The sequence below is a fragment of the Salvelinus alpinus genome, chromosome 17 (genome assembly GCF_045679555.1).
Source record: "Salvelinus alpinus chromosome 17, SLU_Salpinus.1, whole genome shotgun sequence".
In the NCBI taxonomy this organism is placed as follows: Eukaryota; Metazoa; Chordata; class Actinopteri; order Salmoniformes; family Salmonidae; genus Salvelinus; species Salvelinus alpinus.
The window spans coordinates 16282623-16301072 of NC_092102.1; the positions used below are offsets into that span (position 1 = coordinate 16282623).

General features: G+C 40.9%; 1 protein-coding gene across 2 annotated transcripts; it reads left to right on the forward strand.

The window, feature by feature from the left end:
• Positions 1-497: 497 nt before the first annotated feature.
• LOC139542299 (cAMP-dependent protein kinase inhibitor gamma-like) lies at positions 498-18043 on the forward strand. Of its 2 annotated transcripts, none has more exons than XM_071347550.1 (3): positions 498-937; positions 16615-16799; positions 17397-18043. In XM_071347550.1, the coding sequence occupies exons 2-3, from the start codon at positions 16643-16645 to the stop codon at positions 17477-17479; spliced, it is 240 nt and encodes a 79-aa protein (XP_071203651.1). In that variant the 5' UTR covers positions 498-937; positions 16615-16642; the 3' UTR covers positions 17480-18043. The 2 variants fall into 2 exon arrangements, with proteins under 2 accessions (XP_071203651.1, XP_071203650.1); XM_071347549.1 differs by lacking the exon at positions 498-937 and adding an exon at positions 12219-12337.
• The last annotated feature ends 407 nt before the right edge of the window (positions 18044-18450 follow it).

An 18450-nucleotide genomic window follows, 5' to 3' on the forward strand; every position in this document is an offset into this window, starting at 1 on the left:
CTGCTGCCATCTTGTGGACACTATCGGAATTACAACCAGAGTGATGGCTATTACTGTGATCTTTCTCTTGCATTTCAAAGATGGTGGTAAAAAAACACTGGTTAGTTTTTTCTTTGTATTTTCTTCTACCAGATATATTGTGTTATATTCTCCTACATTAAATTCACATTTCCACAAACTTCAAAGTGTTTCCTTTCAAATGGTACCAAGAATATGCATATCCTTGCTTCAGGGCCTGAGCTACAGGCAGTTAGATTTGGGTATGTCATTTAGGTGAAAATTGAAAAAATGAGGCTATCAAAAAAAAGCTACTTTTGGTAAGAATTAGATATGTGCATACTGGCTATGCTTAGGCAAAAACATTCTGAAGGGAAAAAAGTGGATAATTTATGTTGTTATTCAATAAAAACAGAAATTTTGCGCCACTATAAGGGCAAAACGCCCCTGTCTATGGGGCAAAATGCCCCCTTAAGATTCGTGTGTTAAAATCAATTGTTAAGGAAAGATTTGAATCTGAGAGCAGCACTCCCTTTATTTCGATCCGATCAGTATTGACACATGGTCCAACAACGTCCGTTTTCTCTGCCTACATCTTTCGGTCGTTGTAGGAAAGATCATTAAAAGCCTAAATTCCATCGTTATCGGGAAACCGGGCCCAGAACAGAACACAATACAATAATAAGCATGAAACACACGACGGTGTTTGATTGGCTGTGGGGTGGCTAACTCCATTTTGGAAACAGCTGTTTGAGAAGTACCCTTCCCTCATTGTTTCCCTGAGGTTCCCTGAGAAACATCCCGCTTTCGGATACTTTTTATCACTAATCCAGACCAACATCCTTATAAGATTTACACAACGTGTTGCAGATGAGCCCGGAAACTTAATTGGTGTTTGATCCGATTGTAACAAGTAGATAAGAAAGGCTTGCGAATCAAGGTTAGTAATGTGTATTTTGGTTACAGTATAACACATTGTTGTGAAAATGATTGTAGCGGCACGACCTCGGCGGATGTGCTTTTAGACTAAGAGCAATTAGCCTACAATTCTTATGTTGATGCAGGCCGTGTGTTCGTCAAAGTGGCCAACATTTTGGGACTTGAGGGACGTTTTATTTGATTCTTTGCTCATTGGAGTTCCTATCTATAGCGGCTATATTCTCTGACCCGAAAATACTGTATCGTCTGGTGAAATAGATAGCCTATCAATGCCTATTATTCTCTCAGTATTCTGGGCGATTTATGTACTAGTCCAATATTTCAACACTCGATTCAGTTTTAGCGTATTGCGCACCATAATCAGGTGAACACATAAGTAAATTCAGCACCAATAAACTGATCTTGTACAATGACAATTTCAAAAGAATGGGCGTTTTCACACTTGGCCCCTTTCAGCCAATTTGTTTTAAGTCAGTGCAGTTCGAGTCATGTTTTGTGTGCAGTGTGAACATTCCAAAGGAACCCCGAAAAAACGTGTGCTGTTTTGGGATATTGGTTAGCGACTGTCAAGGATGCACAAAAATACCTAAATATATGTGGTGTTTTGATTAATACATTCAGATTATTAGTTTGCAATGTGTGTTCTATATGGTAAGCGAGCTTCATAAACTGTTTATTCGATTGTGGGGTTTGAATAGTGTGAGAAGAGTACAACATATTTGGTGAGAATCACAAAATAGCGTGCAAAATAAAGGTAATTGCTTTCCGGGATTCCTGGGACCCAATTGAAGTTGACATTTTAAATGGTTAATGTAAAGGGACCTAGGAAGAAACCCAGAGGAACCAGGCTCTGAGGGGTGGCCAGTCCTCTTCTGGCTGTGCCGGGTGGAGATTTAGTACATGGGCATTACTGCCAGATTGTTCTTCAAGATGTTCAAACTTTCATACATGGCCAGCAGGGTCAAATAAGTGTCATCTATTAGCTTCCAAAATGTAAGTAGGTATATCTAGCTGTCCAATAACACGTTCTGACGTAATGGCTTGTCCTGCATTGAGTGAATGTTGGAAAAAGATATTGGTTCCTTTCATAGTGAATGCAAAGGGGACTCAGACAAAAAATTGTGAAGTAAACTGGGAAAAGAGTTGAGTCCTCATTCAAAGGCAAGGGCAGCATCAATGCAAAGAGAACTGAGTTTTTATTTTTGTTTACCCCAGAGTTCACTTTAAAGAGGATTGCTATTGGTGTTTTCACATAGTCCTCTTTAAAATAACCATTCTCAACAAATGCCCTCTGTTAAGATCATGATCATCACATTTGCATATGCAGTTTACAAATTGCCTTGACAGAGGGATTTCTTGTGACCAGGTGCTGCTGGATCTGGTCATCTGTATGACCACATGATTATCATTTGGGTGTGTTGGTGTAAATGGAGATGTTGCCTATTGACCCAGTAGTAGATGAAGGGTGGACCTGGGGTGTATTAATTAGTGCGAACTGTAACCAAAAACAATAATTTCTTAGTGGACAAGTTCCCTTGTCGTTTGGTTTCTAGTGAATACACCCTCGGCATGTTTCTGGTAGAAAAATATAGCCCTCTTGCTTTGGTCAATGTTCCCTCTTGGTCCTGTAGGGATGCAATGTGTATTTGCAGGGTTTTTGTTCCAAGGCCAGCAGCACAATCACTTGATAAACAAGACAATTAGCTGAATCCGATGATATGAACTTGGACAAAAGCCTGCACACACCTCTAAGACCAGGGGTGAAAAGCATGAGTCATTTTCTATCTTTCAGATGAAGTTAAGGCTTCACGGATCAACAATAATGCTAATGTACTGTAAGCCTGTACTGTGTATCTGCAGTAGCACCAGCAGAACCACTCTGTTCTTTCTTTTACAACTCCCACTTCAGCTAATGGATGTCATGTCTGTGTGTATGTTGATAGCTGCCAAGGTAACAGTAACATTATTAGCCAGGAAAAATTCAGATTGAATCCCCTGTAGAGTAGGCCTACTCTGGGTGAGTGTAAAGTACTGTGTGTGTGTTTTGTTGGGTTAGCGATGTGGGTTGGTTGTTGTGTATGGTTGTTTATCGTTTTGGGTGTGGTGGCCATCACTTTCTTCCCTCAGGAAGTACATTATTTTAGTCTCTGGTGTAAATCTGGTTACGTGGGCGATCCCACGCCAGGATAGGCTTATTTTTGGTATCTCGGGTTGTTCTGGCAATTCTCACAGAGAAACCTCATTGGGAGGAAGGATGTTTTAAATACTTTTTACATTTGTATCAGTGTTTGAGAAAATCGTGATGAAAGTGGCCATTTTAGACCCTTTTTAGAGCTATACATGCAAGACCCTATGATCCGTGAACTGTACATGATACAGACAACATCTTGGTGTCATTATACTCCTTATCGTGTGCTCTAAAATATAGAGTATGTTGAGGTTCTTCAATAACAATTTTCACATACATTTTCTCAACATTAAACATTCATATTACTATCTCAAAAGTACCTTTTTTAGACATATTGTTTGGAACAAAATACTTTTCAGACATGTTACATTTCCATAGTGGGCTCTCAGAATATCTTTAATAGTACCTATGTCAATTTCTAAATATAAAATTTGTCATACACCACCGGTCAAATGTTTTAGAACACCTACTCATTCAAGGGTTTTTCTTTATTTCTACTATTTTCTACATTGTAGAATAATAGTCAAGACATTAAAATGATGAAATAACACATATGGAATCATGTAGTAACCAAAAAAGTGTTAAACAAATCAAAATATATTTTATATTTGAGATTCTTCAAATAGCCACCCTTTGCCTTGACAGCTTTGCACACTCTTGGCATTCTCTCAACCAGCTTCACCTGGAATGCTTTTCCAACATTCTAGGAGTTCTCACATATGCTGAGCACTTGTTGGCTGCTTTTCCTTCACTTTGCGGTCCGACTCATCCCAAACTATCTCAATTGGGTTGAGGTCGGAGGATTGTGGAGGCCAGGTCATCTGATGCAGCACTCCATCACGCCCCTTCTTGGTCAAATAGCCCTTACACAGCCTGGAGGTGTGTTGGGTCATTGTCCTGTTGAAAATCAAATAATAGTCCCACTAAGCCCAATCCAGTTGGGATGGCGTATCGCTGCAGAATGCTGTGGTAGCCATGCTGGTTAAGTGTGCGTTGAATTCTAAATAAATCACAGACAGTGTCACCAGCAAAGCACCCACACCGCGTCTCACAAAGACATGGTTGGAACCAAAAATCTTCAATTTGGACTCTAGAACAAAGGACAAATTTCAACCGGTCTAACGTTGATTGCTCTTGTTTCTTGGCCCAAGCAAGTCTCTTCTTCTTATTGGTGTCCTTTAGTAGTGGTTTCTTTGCAGCAATTCTAGCATGAAGGCCTGACTCACACAGTCTCCTCTGAACAGTTGATGTTGAGATGTCTGTTACTTGAACTCTGAAGTATTTCTTTATGCTGGGATTTCTGAGACTGGTAACTCTCAAATAAACTTGTCCTTTGCGGCAGAGATAACTCTGGGTCTTCCATTCCTGTGGCGATCCTCATGAGAGCGCTTTATGGTTTTTGCGACTGCACTTGAAGAAGCTTTCGAAGTTCTTAAAATGTTCCGTATTGACTGACCTTCATGTCTTAAAGTAATGATGGACTCTCGTTTCTCCCTGCTTATTTGATCTGTTCTTGCCATAATATGTACTTGGTCTTTTACCAAATAGAGATATCTTCTGTATACCACCCATACCTTGTCACAACACAACCGATTGGCTCAAACGCATTAAGAAGGAAAGAAATTCCACAAATGAACTTTTAACAAGGCACACCTGTTGGTTGAGAGTGCCAAGCGTGTGCAAAGCTGTCATCAAGGCAAAGGGTGGCTATTTGAAGAATCTCAAATATAAAATATATTTTGATTTGTTTAACACTTTTTTTTTTGTGGTTACTACATGATTCCATATGTTATTTCATAGTTCTGATGTCTTCACTATTATTCTACAATGTAGAAAATAGTAAAAAATAAATAAAAATCCTTGAATGAGTAGGTGTTCTAAAACTTTTGACCGGTAGTGTATGTCATTAACCAATCACATCCCTCCTTTTAGGAGTGTACATTCAGCAAATCACCAGCAGAGTTCTCTTTGAATCCATTTTCCCATTCACTGTGTTGGTGGTGCTCATTTATTTTACCTTCAAAATTACTAGTGAGCCCTCTGATATATGCTCTGTAGTTGGACCAGGCTGGAGGACATTTGGTTGTGTGTCTGTTTTTAGCTCCTTCACTTTCTCATTACCAAATGACTGGCAGGAAGATAAATGTCTCTTACTGCACAAAGACATCATAGATACACACACACACACACACACACACCTCGTCTGTAGACCAGACTTAAGATTTGTCCGAATGTGCTTGTGTGCTGCTTCTTAAGTCTCTAACTTAATCGTGGCATTACTTTAGTTAAGTTGAGTCATGATTTTCATATTATACATCACTTTGTGTTTTCAAACGTTTAAGGAAGTCAAGATGCTAATTGGTTTAGCAAAATAACTACGTAGGCTTAGTCATTTAAGAACATGTAAAGGGTTAGTTAGTGCTAAGCGGGTATGATTGAGGCCCTCTTAGAATAACGTTAATGATTGACTTTAAAAACTCATTAACATGACTGGGTAACCTGGATAAATAACTAGCAACTAAGATTACATTTCTCAATAATCTTCATGTACTACATTAGTAGTTATTATAGTGAAGAGCTGGTTTGATTACTTATAACAAACCCTAATGATTACCCAAGTTTGCTGTTTCAAGGCTTGCTGCTTACGGGGAATGTTTTGCCTTCACTTCCACCCTGCTCATTCTGTACAAAGCAAATCGAATCACTGGACATCCTCATCCTGGTAGATTTGTGGGAGAGGACAAGGCTGAGGCTGCGAGACCTGATGCAGCTGTGGATATGTTTTAGCCCTGGTAAGTGATTGAGATGTGTTTGGTTGGGGAGGACATTTACTGTAACAGGTGTTGGAAAAAAGCTGCACCCTACTCGTTTTTTTTGTGTAGATACCAGTTCAGTCGCTATACACATACATGCATAACAGGGTGTTTTCCAGTATGATCCAATAACAGATTGCCTTATTTGGCCACAACCACAATAATAAACATGCATTCTTTCCTCTCCTCTCTTCCCTCCCCTGTTTATTCTAAGAAGTAAAGCATGGTGGTCCTGTTCAGTCCCATCCTCTTTTTACTTTTAAGTCTGACGGGGTGGTTTGGAGAAGCCAGTCCATAAACAACTCTAGCAGAGTTGTATGTTAAATATGGGAGCAGAAATATACTTAGTCTGTCACCATGATCCCTTTCTACCACTGTGATAGTGAACAGAGCTAAAGAGACTTCTAAATATTCCCACTCTCTTGACTCTCCTTCTCAGAGTTATCTGCTTGTCTCGTCTTTGCAATGGGGCCTGTTTTCGGTTTCCCAAAAAACATCTTAAGGCTAACATGCTGACCAGACCGCGTTCGCCATCGTGCGCAATTTGATTTTGTCCACCCACACCAGACGCGATCAGGACACACAGGTTGAAATATCAAAACAAACTCTGAACCAATTATATTAATTTGGGGACAGGTCGAAAAGCATTAAGCATGTATGGCAATTTAGCTAGCTAGCTTGCTGTTGCTAGCTCCTTTGTCCTGGGATATAAACATTGGGTTGTTATTTTACCTGAAATGCACAAGGTCCTCTACTCCGACAATTAATCCACAGATAAAACGGCAAACCAAATTAGTTTCCAGTCGTCTCCTTCCTTCAGGCTTCTTCTTATTTTGGACTTTATATGGCGGTTGGCAACCAACTTTCGGTGCATTACCACAACCGACTGGAGTGTGGACCTCTTTTTTTTGTTGTTGCTTTATTTAACTAGGCAAGTCTGTTAAGAAGAAATTCTTATTTACAATGACGGCCTACACCGGCCAAACACGGACGACGCTGGGCCAATTGTGCGCCGCCCTATTGGACTCCCAATCACGGCCGGTTAAGATACAGCCTGGATTCAAACCAGGGTGTCTGTAGTGACGTCTCTAGCACTAAGTTGCAGTGCCTTAGACCGCTGCGCCACTCGGGAACCTCAGTTCATCTTTCAATTACCCACGTGGTTATGTGCTACTAACATCCAACGAGGAGATGGGAGAGGCCGGACTTGCAGCGCGTTGAGCGTCACAAATAGAAGCAAGTTCTATTTTAGTGCCTGGCCACTCAGACGCTCACGAGCAATGTGTATGCAATGATTGAATAATATGTATGTGTACAAAATAAAATGTATCGCGTGTGGTGTGGTCAGCATGTAAGTTGACCGTTTAGAACCTTTCGTAGGAGCATCATTAAATCTCAGCGCTGTTTCCCAAAATCATCGTTATTAAAGGGAAATGTCAACGTTTCAACTTCATATCCAGCATCACCCCGACATCAACATATGTGAAAATGGAGCGTTCCTATGTTTTGTAGTAAAAAAGATAGACGATAAGTGTTTCCAATGACATCGGTGTGCATCGTGTAATTTTAACCAATTATGAGTAGGCATTGCCTGGTAATTGCATACTAATTGCACCACAAAACATAATGTGCCATTTTCACATACAGTATGTTGATGTTCGGGTAGTGCTGGAAATTATGAATATGAAGTTTCAATTTTCCTTTAACGTTTCACTTAAATGCTCGTAATCTTACACCTGCCTCAGGCCACTCGTAGAACAGCTGTGCATCATTAGATGCTTATTTGTCCTCCCACGTCACTTCATACACAGAAGATCTCTGCTAAACATAGAATCACATGGTTTAGCCTTCTCTCTGTGACCGCTGTTAACTTTAGAACAAAGTTGACTACAAACACAAAGTTGCCAATGTCTTTGCTATTGATACAAACAAGCAACATTTAAAGAGATGCTTCAAATGAAAACCGATATGACTGCATTCAAATATAAACAGTAGACTCTTGGCCTTTTTCAATCACTATTGCTACATGTAGGCTACTCTCTGTAATTTGTCTCTATTTTTCATATGTGTGTAGCCTAATGTGCGCAATGATGTGCCAAATCTGAGATTTTGTGCATTTTTATTGAGTTAGCATTAGAATAAGACACCTCAATATTTGCAGCCGTAGGTGGTAATATCTCTAGGAGCTGATCCGTCGTAAGTATTGTGAAATAATTATAATGTTAAGGTAAGATTTGAATGGAGATAGCTGATCCGAGAGCAGCACTCCCTTTCTTTCGGTCCTATCAGTAGGGTAACTTGTGGGAAACTGTCCCCCTTAAGGGAAATGTCTGTTTTCTGACAGGAAAAAAAGCTATGTTTGGTAAGACACATTTTGAAGGGAAATAAGGCGGCAATTTTATGTTGTTGTTCAATAAAAACAGATTTTGCGCCACTATAAAGGCAAAACGCCCCAGTCTGTGGCAAAATGCCCCTTAAAGATTAGTGTGTTAAAATCAAAATGACCTGGGGACATTTTGCCCCACTGAACATTTTTTTTCTCTGACCATTTGGAGTATTTATCTTTAGGCTCCCATACTGGTATATATAAAAAACGTTTATGGATCTAATTTATTAGATTATTAATATCTATATATCCACCTATGACAAAATATTAGATAAATGTACCTCGATCTTTTTGTTGGAGTGACTTAAGTTGAGATGAGACATTTTTAGTTGAGCAAAACTAGTGGAAAAATAATTGGTAACAAAGTGGGTTCTGCTGTTGAAGGGAAGATGTTGTCGGGGAAACCCGGGCCCTGCTTGACACCTATACATGTGCATTCTGCTTAAAGTAAACAAAAAAGGGGATTATTGGTAAATGTTTGGAAAAAAACATGTCATACTCAACTTTACTCTTGCACATGTTCAACATTGTTAGGTAGGCCATATCATATTACATTTGGCGGAATCAGATATGTGTTTGTTTAGCTGGCTTAGAAAGATAGCACGATTACATTTACTCTAAAGAAAAGCAGCACAAATTGTACTTTCTATCACGGTTGTTTTAGTCACTGTTGTTTTAGGAACATTTCTTCAGGAGAACTTCAGAGCTTTTCGATTCTATTTAATATCAGGAACATTATCTTCTCCAGTGAGTCCCTGACTGCATCCAAAATGGAACCCTATTTCAGATATAGTGCACTACTTTTGACCAGAGCCGTATGTGGAATAGATTGCCATTTCAGAAGCACCCCTGTGCCTCAACAAATGGGTGGCCTGGCCCGTTAGCTTTTTCCTATAAACTCATTCTGCACCAGTCTCTCAAAGTACATACCTTTTTTTTTTAATCCTCATTAAACTTTTTGATTTACGATGGTAAATCGATGGTGATTTAGCAGCATGGGGGGAGACCAGTTCCAATATGTATGAGGCTTTTCTATGACGTCCAGAGATGAGTGAGTTCTTTGGACTGTTATCATCAGCAGTTTTCTAAAGCTGTTAACACCTGCTTCTGACTCAGCCTCAGCTGTGATTTGTGGCTGTCCTCCACACGCACACACGGACTGGGGAAGCCCCTTGCTGTATAGATCTGGCAGGCCATGTTGCTACAGTACACTTAAAGAGCTCGCCAGCTTGTAGCCCTAAAAAAACTGAAATAAGTTAGTATTTTCTACCTCTGGTTCGTTGGCTATTCCTATGGGGGAAAATAATAGTGTTTTGGGATATACGCCGAAAATAAGGTCTGAGGTTAACACAGGCATAGAAGATCTTATATGTTTTGTTCTATGAGATCAGTCAGTTAACATTAACTTTTTATTAATTATGAAGCCTTTACGTGCTCAAGTTATTTACTAATTAGTCGCTAACGGCCAGAGATATGGAACTTCAACATTAGTCGCATAATTTTTCACGTTACTACGCTGACCACGCAAACTAGTCTACGCTACACTAGTCTGCCAAAAAACGAGTTAGCTTAGTTAGCTTTCTGCTTACCAGCTTGAACGAAAACGCAAGGATGGTATATTGTTTTACTCCAGGCTGCAACCATATTTCTTCAGCGGGAAGGTGCTTGTTTTATCGCTTCCTGAATGATGTTGTCCAGAGGAGACATTGGGTCCGTCTGATAAGGCAAGCGAAGCCTGTTAGCTAGACGTCAAAGGCATGCAACCAGAATTATAGTTTTATTTTTTTAAATGTTAGCACATCGTTAGCGTTTTAATTGTTTTGATTACCTAAATGTTTCAAAATGTACACATTGATGTTAGCTGATGAAGATTATTTTATAGAACAAAACTTATAAGATCTCCTAAGCCTGTGTTTACCACAGGCTTTATTTTAGTCATTTATCCAAAAAAAACATGAATTTCCCTATAGGCTTTGGACACTGAGCCAGGGTGGAGTTAGCCTCGGTTAGTGCCTACAAAAATACGCCATTACTATTGCTCTCTGATCTGACGTGTCTGGCTGACAGGGTGGAGCAGGGTTATAGGGTAATCTACACACGTATCCCTCCAATGTATTCTGGAGAAGAGAATATAAAAGCTTATTTAATTGTACAGCTCCTTTCTCCTCTCTATTTCCACTCATGGACGACATTCATTCACCAGAGGTACTATACACTTTCTGCTTTTGTGCTACTTTGCCCTCAAGATGGAAGTCACTTTATTCCATTGTGGTCATGTGGTGTGGTTGCATTGTGAGAAGACAACCATTATGTATCTCCACGGGCCCTACATTGTTATAATGCATTAAGCCTGTGGTCCACAGGCACTGATATTGACCTAGCTTTAGGTAGCCTGTAACACACTGAACTAGGCCAACATAGAGAACAGAATGGCCTACTGTAAAGAATGTATTCTACCTGTATTGTGAGACTATTTTATTCTTGTTCATGACCTTAACTTTGACTTCTGGTTTTGGGCATCAAGGAGGATTCTGATATGCCTTGGAAGAACCTATGAAGCAAGATTAATAATTCACTTTGTTAGTTCTTTCCACATTACGTGTGGGGTACAATTTGACGTCCTCGGGATCTTTGGCCTACTAGGATTTAAAAAGATTCAAAAGGCTGTTTAGATGTCAATTAATGTATGAGTTTCCGGGTAGTCATAATTCTATAACGCGAGTGGATGTCAGGCCTGCCATTGGTGTGTTACAGTAGATGATGTTGATTTTTATTCATTGGGCCTGGGAGCAGCAAGTTTTTCAGGGAAGCTGTTTTAGTTGATTAGGCGCCTTGAGAATATGTGGAAGTTATGAAGGACTTCCTGAGATGTGGTGAGTCATGTGAGGGACGACGGGTGAAGCCCCAGTGATGTCATCCTCCAGCTGAAGGTCCTAAAGCAGAATGGTTGTGTTGTTCAGTAGAGTCCCTTTTGAAACAGTAAATTACCAGCTGAACTTGTCAAATAAGATCAAAGATTTTGTTTACTGTTGCAAAAATGTTTTGCTACAGCGTGCGCTACTGAACACGAACCAGGCTGCCCACTAGGACTCCACATCCCCTGGGTCTCCCTGTCACTGTTACTCCCTCAGAGCACTACTCAGCTCACCCCACCACTTATTGCCAACACACAATGATCCAAATGATCGTTCAAGAAATGCTAATTGGATATTGCCAATCAACATTGTTTCTACAGCATCAAAAGAGGGAGAAAACAGATTGCATTAAGTAGTGTATTATCCCTTAATGATAGGCTAGGTCTGTAGCTATGGGAACGATTGGGCTAGATTTACATAGGGATTTACATAGTGAGCCACAGGGAGCAATGAGGGCAACTGCAGTTGTGAGGTTCTGAAAAGGCCCTTAGTTACTCTTCTAAATTAAACTTGGCAAAGATGTTAGAGCCTTAGCCTCCCTCTCAGTCAGTCAGGGAATTTGTTACTTCACAAACGCAAACTGCTGCAAGTTCTCCCTCAACTCACACCAGGCTATCTTTCTGATTGAACTTCTATACTTCTCACTACTACCAGGGGAAATTAAGTATTCGCACTAAAGTCCAGCGGCCTCATAAAAAGAGGAAGGATATACAGAGCACATACTTGCCACCAGTTTTCAATAGCCACGGTTTTATTGATTTTATTTATGAAAGAAACGGAAGCGCTGTGTAGAACAACAATGCTAACCCTGTTGCTGGAGGAAATACAACTCCTCAGTGTTATGGAATGGGCTGGTAGTCCACACAGGCAGGCAGTAGCTGCTGACGGCATGAGAACGGCCAGCTCCCAGACTCTCCCAGTGTCTCGGTGAAGCCCTGGCTTCGAGGAGGGGAAGGAGTGGCGGCACTGTGCCATAGCTGAGCCACACTTAGCAGTCCATCGAGGCTCTCTGGGAAAGATAGCTGTCTGCTTTACACACACTGAGTTTGGAGTTCTAAAACTTGGAGTTTGTTTACACTCTTCTTCCGATTTATTTTTGGTAAATTGTAGAACTTTACTATCTTTTTCTGTCTGAAAATTTTGAATGAATGTGGGATATGGTTTGATTATAAAGACTTTTTGGTGTTTGGCTGGACTTGGCATTCCTGTTTAACTTAGGGAAGTTGAGTGTCCTACTCAGCTGGTTGCGCATGGTTTCTCCCTGTTCGTTGTTTTGCATCCCAATATCAGCAAAGCATAACCTTTGTTCTGCTATTTAAAAGGGAAGAGCTCTTGTTGTGATCATTCTTATTGTCTAGCTAACATGTTTAGCCTATAATAATTACACCTTCATTTTTTTCTTCTCCATTACTGTAGCTTAAATATAATGAACAGATCCCCAAAGCAACCAGGCAGGAGATAAGAATAGTCACAGAACAAGTCATAGCTTGTTGCTATGAGGGAGTTGGATTAAGTCATGTGTAGCCTAGGCCTCCTCCCCTCCATCAATAAATGCAGTGAAATAGTTGACCGACTTCAAATTGGGCAGGAGACTGCCCTAATGGGTTTAGAAGACAGCAAGGCGGCTTTTCTTTGTGCAGGTTATTGCAGATAATGTAGAGTTTATTACAGTGATCAGGCTTAAAAGGCTCCGGTGTGATTGGACCAGCATCTCTCCCTAATGGCCAGTGAAAGCACTATGGTCATTCTGCTGACTCATATTAATTCTGTTCCTTGGCTGATCTCACAGGCTACAATAACATCTGCTAAATATGTGTATGTGACCAATACAATTTGATTTAATTTGTTGATGATTATTGGTGCATGCGTGTGTGGCGGTGGTCCTATTACATCATGTTGTCTTGTCGGTGATGTTCATATACTGTAAACAAAGCCCTTTATTCAATCAAGAGCCTTCTCTCGCTCCAGCCTGGTTTGAAAGACATAGCATAGTAAACGTAAACCCAACTGTATGTTACTTTTGGTAAGGGGAATACCTAGTCAGTTGTACAACTGAATGCCTTCAACTGAAATGTGTCTTGCGTTTAATTTGAATCAGAGAGGTGCAGGGGGCTGCCTTGAGCGACATCCACGGCGCCCAGGGAACAGTGGGTTAACTGCCTTGCTCAGGGGCAGAACGACAGATTTTGGCCTTGTCAGCTCGGGGATTCGACCCAGCAACCTTTCAGTTACTGGCCCAAACCTCTAACCACTAGGCTACCTGGTTGCATAAGACAGAAGGTTACTTAAGGCCAAAACGAAAGTACGGTTGGCATCTAGCAACCCAAACGTTGTGTGTTAGAATCTCATCACGAACAACTTTAGCATTTTGTCTAATTAGCAACTTTGCAACAACTTCATCTTACTTTTTAATTACGTCACAACTACTTGGCGTGTTAGCTAACTCTTCCCTTAACCCTTTTACCTAACTCCTAATCTTAACCACTAACCCAGCTAATGTTAGCCACCTAGCTAACAGCTTTAGCCACCTAGCTAACATTAGCCACAACAAATTGGAATTCGTAACATATCATACGTTTAGCAAGTTTTGTAACATTGTACAAATTGCAATTCGTAACAAATACCATACGAAATGGACATCCACAAATTAATATATGCCATGCAAAACGTAACATATACTAATTAGTCTCTCAGATTTACGTTTACTATGTTACATCTACCCCTGATTCCAGGTTGCTCTCTCCCCCTCTCACAAATTCAACTAGTGATGTATTGTAAACGGAGCCAATGAAAGCTCAGCCTCTTGTTCCGAGAATCAAAGCTTCTTCAGAGATTCACAGAACATTGTAAACACACATTAGTGTCTTGCAGTAGAGCGAGCACTGAGCTAAACTAACAGATCACACTGACTGTACTGCACTCTACAGTAGTGATTTCCCGTAGAGATTTAAGGTGTTTTGTCTGGGCTGAAAGCACACATTTGACCTCTGGTAGTGTTAAAAGCTGCAGCTGGGTACAGTTTCCTCTCCTCCCCTGCTCTACCCTTTCAGGGCAATAAGAGAGCCCTTTAGGCTAATGTATAGAGTTACCATTGTGACTTTTAAACTGTGGCACTGGGAAAACAAACTGTTAAACCATAGACTACAGCAAAAGTGAAGTGGTGAACTGAGGTAGAACTTGGTTACGGTAACAAACTGCTTGCCTCAAGCAGACAGTGCCATACATTATAATAACACGTCTATGTATACTCTATGTAGATAATGCGCACACACACACAGTAGTTTCAATAAGATGCTGCAGCGTTCTTAAGCCTCCACAGCAGCGTTGAACAGAGCAGAGTAAACGTGCTAAAGATCAGAACATCCCTCCATGGAAACCAGCTTGTTCATGATCGTGTGTGTGTGTGTGTGTGTGTGTGTGTGTGTGTGTGTGTGTGTGTGTGTGTGAGGCTGAAAAGCAGCATGTGTGGGTAAGTCCTCATTAGACCACAAAAATGGCAATTAGATAAGGTCCCAAACGCTGTTGCAAGGCAGACAATAACAACTGAACATCTTTCACCAAGAAAGTGCTGCATTAGCAAGTTTTCTAATGTTGATCTAAGGTACATTTTAAACACAATTTCTGTCTGCAGAGAAAATAGATTAGAGGAGGTATTTATTTTTATTTTTGGATGGATGTTTTTGTGAGAAGCATGGTCATGGTACTAGCTGATGGGTGGATGATGAGTGCTCTGGCTCAGCCCAGGGAAGCCCTACACTCAGTGACATTTCCTGGGGTGCTGTCCTCTCCTGGAGGGGAGGACGGATAAAACCTTTCAGACCATGACAATTTGACTAATAAGGTCACCGGTCCACCCATTACGGAGTGTTGACTTGAATGGAAATGTCTGTTCTAGTAATCTAATTCTATGCGGCTCTCTCTCTCTCTCCCCTGCAGCTCATTCCTAATTTTTCAAGCAGCACAGACACAGCTGCCCTTATCCCATACCGACGGACACTGGGTACTTATAATATTTATAATATCTGTAGAGAGGAAGCGGTTCTGACTGATGAGCTCCTCTGAGTGATACAGAAGGAATGTGAGTGGAGTTACTGTGTCACTGCTAAAATGGAAGGAGAGAGGGCTGTTGCTGCCAACTTAGTTTTTCTCCAGGAATTCTTCAGAGTTGAATCCGTTGACACGTTGTTTATTGGCAGGCAAAGTTGCTTATTTGTGGCGACGTGACCTTGACTATCAAACTATGTAGAACTTTGTTATGCTCGAGATTGACATTCAGATCTTTTATCAACTCTTTGTAATGCTGTTGGCCGTGCCACGACGAGGCTCTTGACCATAGGCCATCCATGGCTGATTCTTAATGGTGGTTGGAGGAGGAGGGAAGTGTGGGGAGTAGGATAGGTCCACTCGTCCAGCTGTCTGTAATTGTCCGACACACCGGGCCAACAAATTCGTAGCTTGGCGTCCAACATTTTTTGCTACATGTCACAGTTGTTTCAAACAATGGTGAGTGCAGCGTTCAGTCTGGTTTAACCAGCTAATAGATTCAGTCTCCTTTTCCAGAGGAAGGCCCTACTTTGAAAAGTAGCAGATTGTCTTGTCTTTCTGGAGCAGCTTCTTTTCTCCTCCACCCTCCTTTTCTCCTAGGAACCACCAGTTGTATAGTGTTGTAGTCCCTGGCAGGATCCATGACCCAATTTTATATGGGCTAAGAAGAAAAAGACAGAGCAGGGAGGAATCAATAGCTAATGTGAGCTGAGCTCAATGCGCTCTTTACTTGAACTCATTATTTTATTTTTCTCTCCCCCGGCCGGCCTCCGCCCTTTTGAATGGCTTTTTAAGCACAGTCAGACACTTTGGGTCATATTGATCACTTCTTGTGTTTTTACTTCAATAAAAGCTCCTTATTTCCTATAAAGAAGAACTTCCTGCAAGCTTGCGTTGTTTGTGTGGGTAGTTTTTAGACGGCCGTAGTGAGTGATGGGCTTGAAGGTTTGAGTCCCAGATCAACGCTCCTGTTTTTTTGTTTTTGTAATTAGGTTGGTGAATTAACACTGACACTAGCTGAACTCCTTCACTGTTGCTACAGAATGGCACAGACCTGTATGGCTCAACATTGACAGAGTCATGCCCCTCAGACTAGTGTGTCAACCAGAACCAAACTGTGGTGCCTCAGATATTTATTTTCCGTTTTTACACAGTCCCAGCTGCTATGGTGGATGCATAACCAGGCTACTACCGTGTTTGGCAGGACTTTGAAAAGCCCAAGTGTGTATTGATGTCCTTTGCATCATCTGTGTTCTCTCTCTCTTTCCCACTTTCTCCATCTCTTTCCCACTTTCTCCATCCCTCTCACTTTCTCCATCCCTCTCTCTGCAGGTGTAATGAGGTTTCTGGTCATGGACAGATGATGGATGTGGAGACAACAACGTCGTACTCTGACTTCATCAATTGTGATCGTACAGGCCGCAGGAACGCAGTACCTGACATCCAGGGACAGGGGGCAGCAGCCAGCACCAGTGAATTAACCAAAGACATGGAAGGGATGGACCTGAAGGCTACAGGTGAGCATATATGCTATATAACCAGGAGGTGTCTTTATGGTTTATGATTTGATTAGGATCCCCATTAGCTGACGCAAATGGCGACAGCTAGTCTTCCTGGGGTCCAACATATAATAAAAAATACATTAGACAAAAATACTTTACAATTGACATACCTGTAAAACATGAACATAGATATTAGACTTACACAGTGCATTCGGAAAGTATTCAGACCTCTTCCCCTTTTCCACATGTTGTTACGTTACAGCCTTATTCTAAAATAGCAATACCCCATAATGACAAAAACAGTTTTTTAGATTTTTTTGCAAATTTATTACGACTAAAAAAAACGATACCTTATTTACAACAATACGACTAAAGCATAATAATGTGTGTGTGTGTGTGTGCATTTATCGGTTACACATGCATGTCAGTAGACTGTGCACAGTACATAAAAATTAGGTCACATGGAGAGGCATTATGCCGTGAGGTGTTGCTTTATTTGTTCTTTGAAACCAGGTTTGCTGTTCACTTGCGCCGTATGAAACAGTTTATGTGGAAAAAGATCCTTTGTGGTTGCTGTGTTTTTTAATGGACCATGTTTCCTCTGTCTTTCAGAAGGAGAGACTGGTGCATCACCAGCCCCTGAGGGTGAAGGGTCAACCAGCCAAGAGGCCCAGGGAGGCAAGGGCCCATCGTAAACCACCTCACAGGAGAGGAGAGAGGGACACAGACAGGAAGGGACAGCAGGAGACACGGAGAGAGGGGATCTACTGGTTGTCCTGCCTGCCTGAATCCTACTCCTCAACAGTGATGACATAATCTCTCACTGTGTAGCTCTGATGGAGCTTTGCTGGTCCAGTTGCATGATACTTCTTCTCCTTTATCAATTGGCATTGTGGGAAATGGAGTTGACAGAACTTGACAGTTGACAAGTAGGACTACATCTGATCCTGGCCTATAGTTGCTGCTGGAATACAGTGGTAAAGGAAATGTTCTCATATCACTATGAGAAAGCACAGAACTTTGGACCGAACTCCCATCAAGAAGAAGAGCTATACAGAATCTATAATCATGTGTTACTCCTTTTGTTTTGTGTACGTTTGTGGCCCAGTTAAAAATGTTCCTTAGTTTACCCTTTCTTTTACAATAACACATGAAGTTGCAATTACAATGTACTGTAATGGAGGTCATATTTATTTCAAATGGTTCTCTGATACCTTTGTAATAGGAATTTCTTTGTGCAATAAAATGTGTAATAAGTACTAAGCTATATGGAATTGTTTTAACAAAAAAAAATGTAATTTGTCTTTACTGCTATTAGCCCATACAAACTCATTGAATAACAGATTCACTACTAGGAACAACCGTCCCCCCAAAAATCGAAAGGAAGTTTGTTCTGAAGTGCCTATCTTATATCTGAGAGAGATTAAATATATTTTTTACATTGTATTTAACCCATTATTTTGGGCACTAAACAGTCTCCATATATACTTCCATTCTTTTTTCCCCCAACTGGTACCGAGGGACCTTTAGACAAGTCTTGTGTGCATCCTAGAACAAAACAACCGACATATTCGTGAGAGTCACCTTTTCACAGAGTGGTCATATTAGTGTGTAGCCCAAACAGTTCGGAGGCTACAGACAGAAGTTGGCAGATCAGCTGTACTGA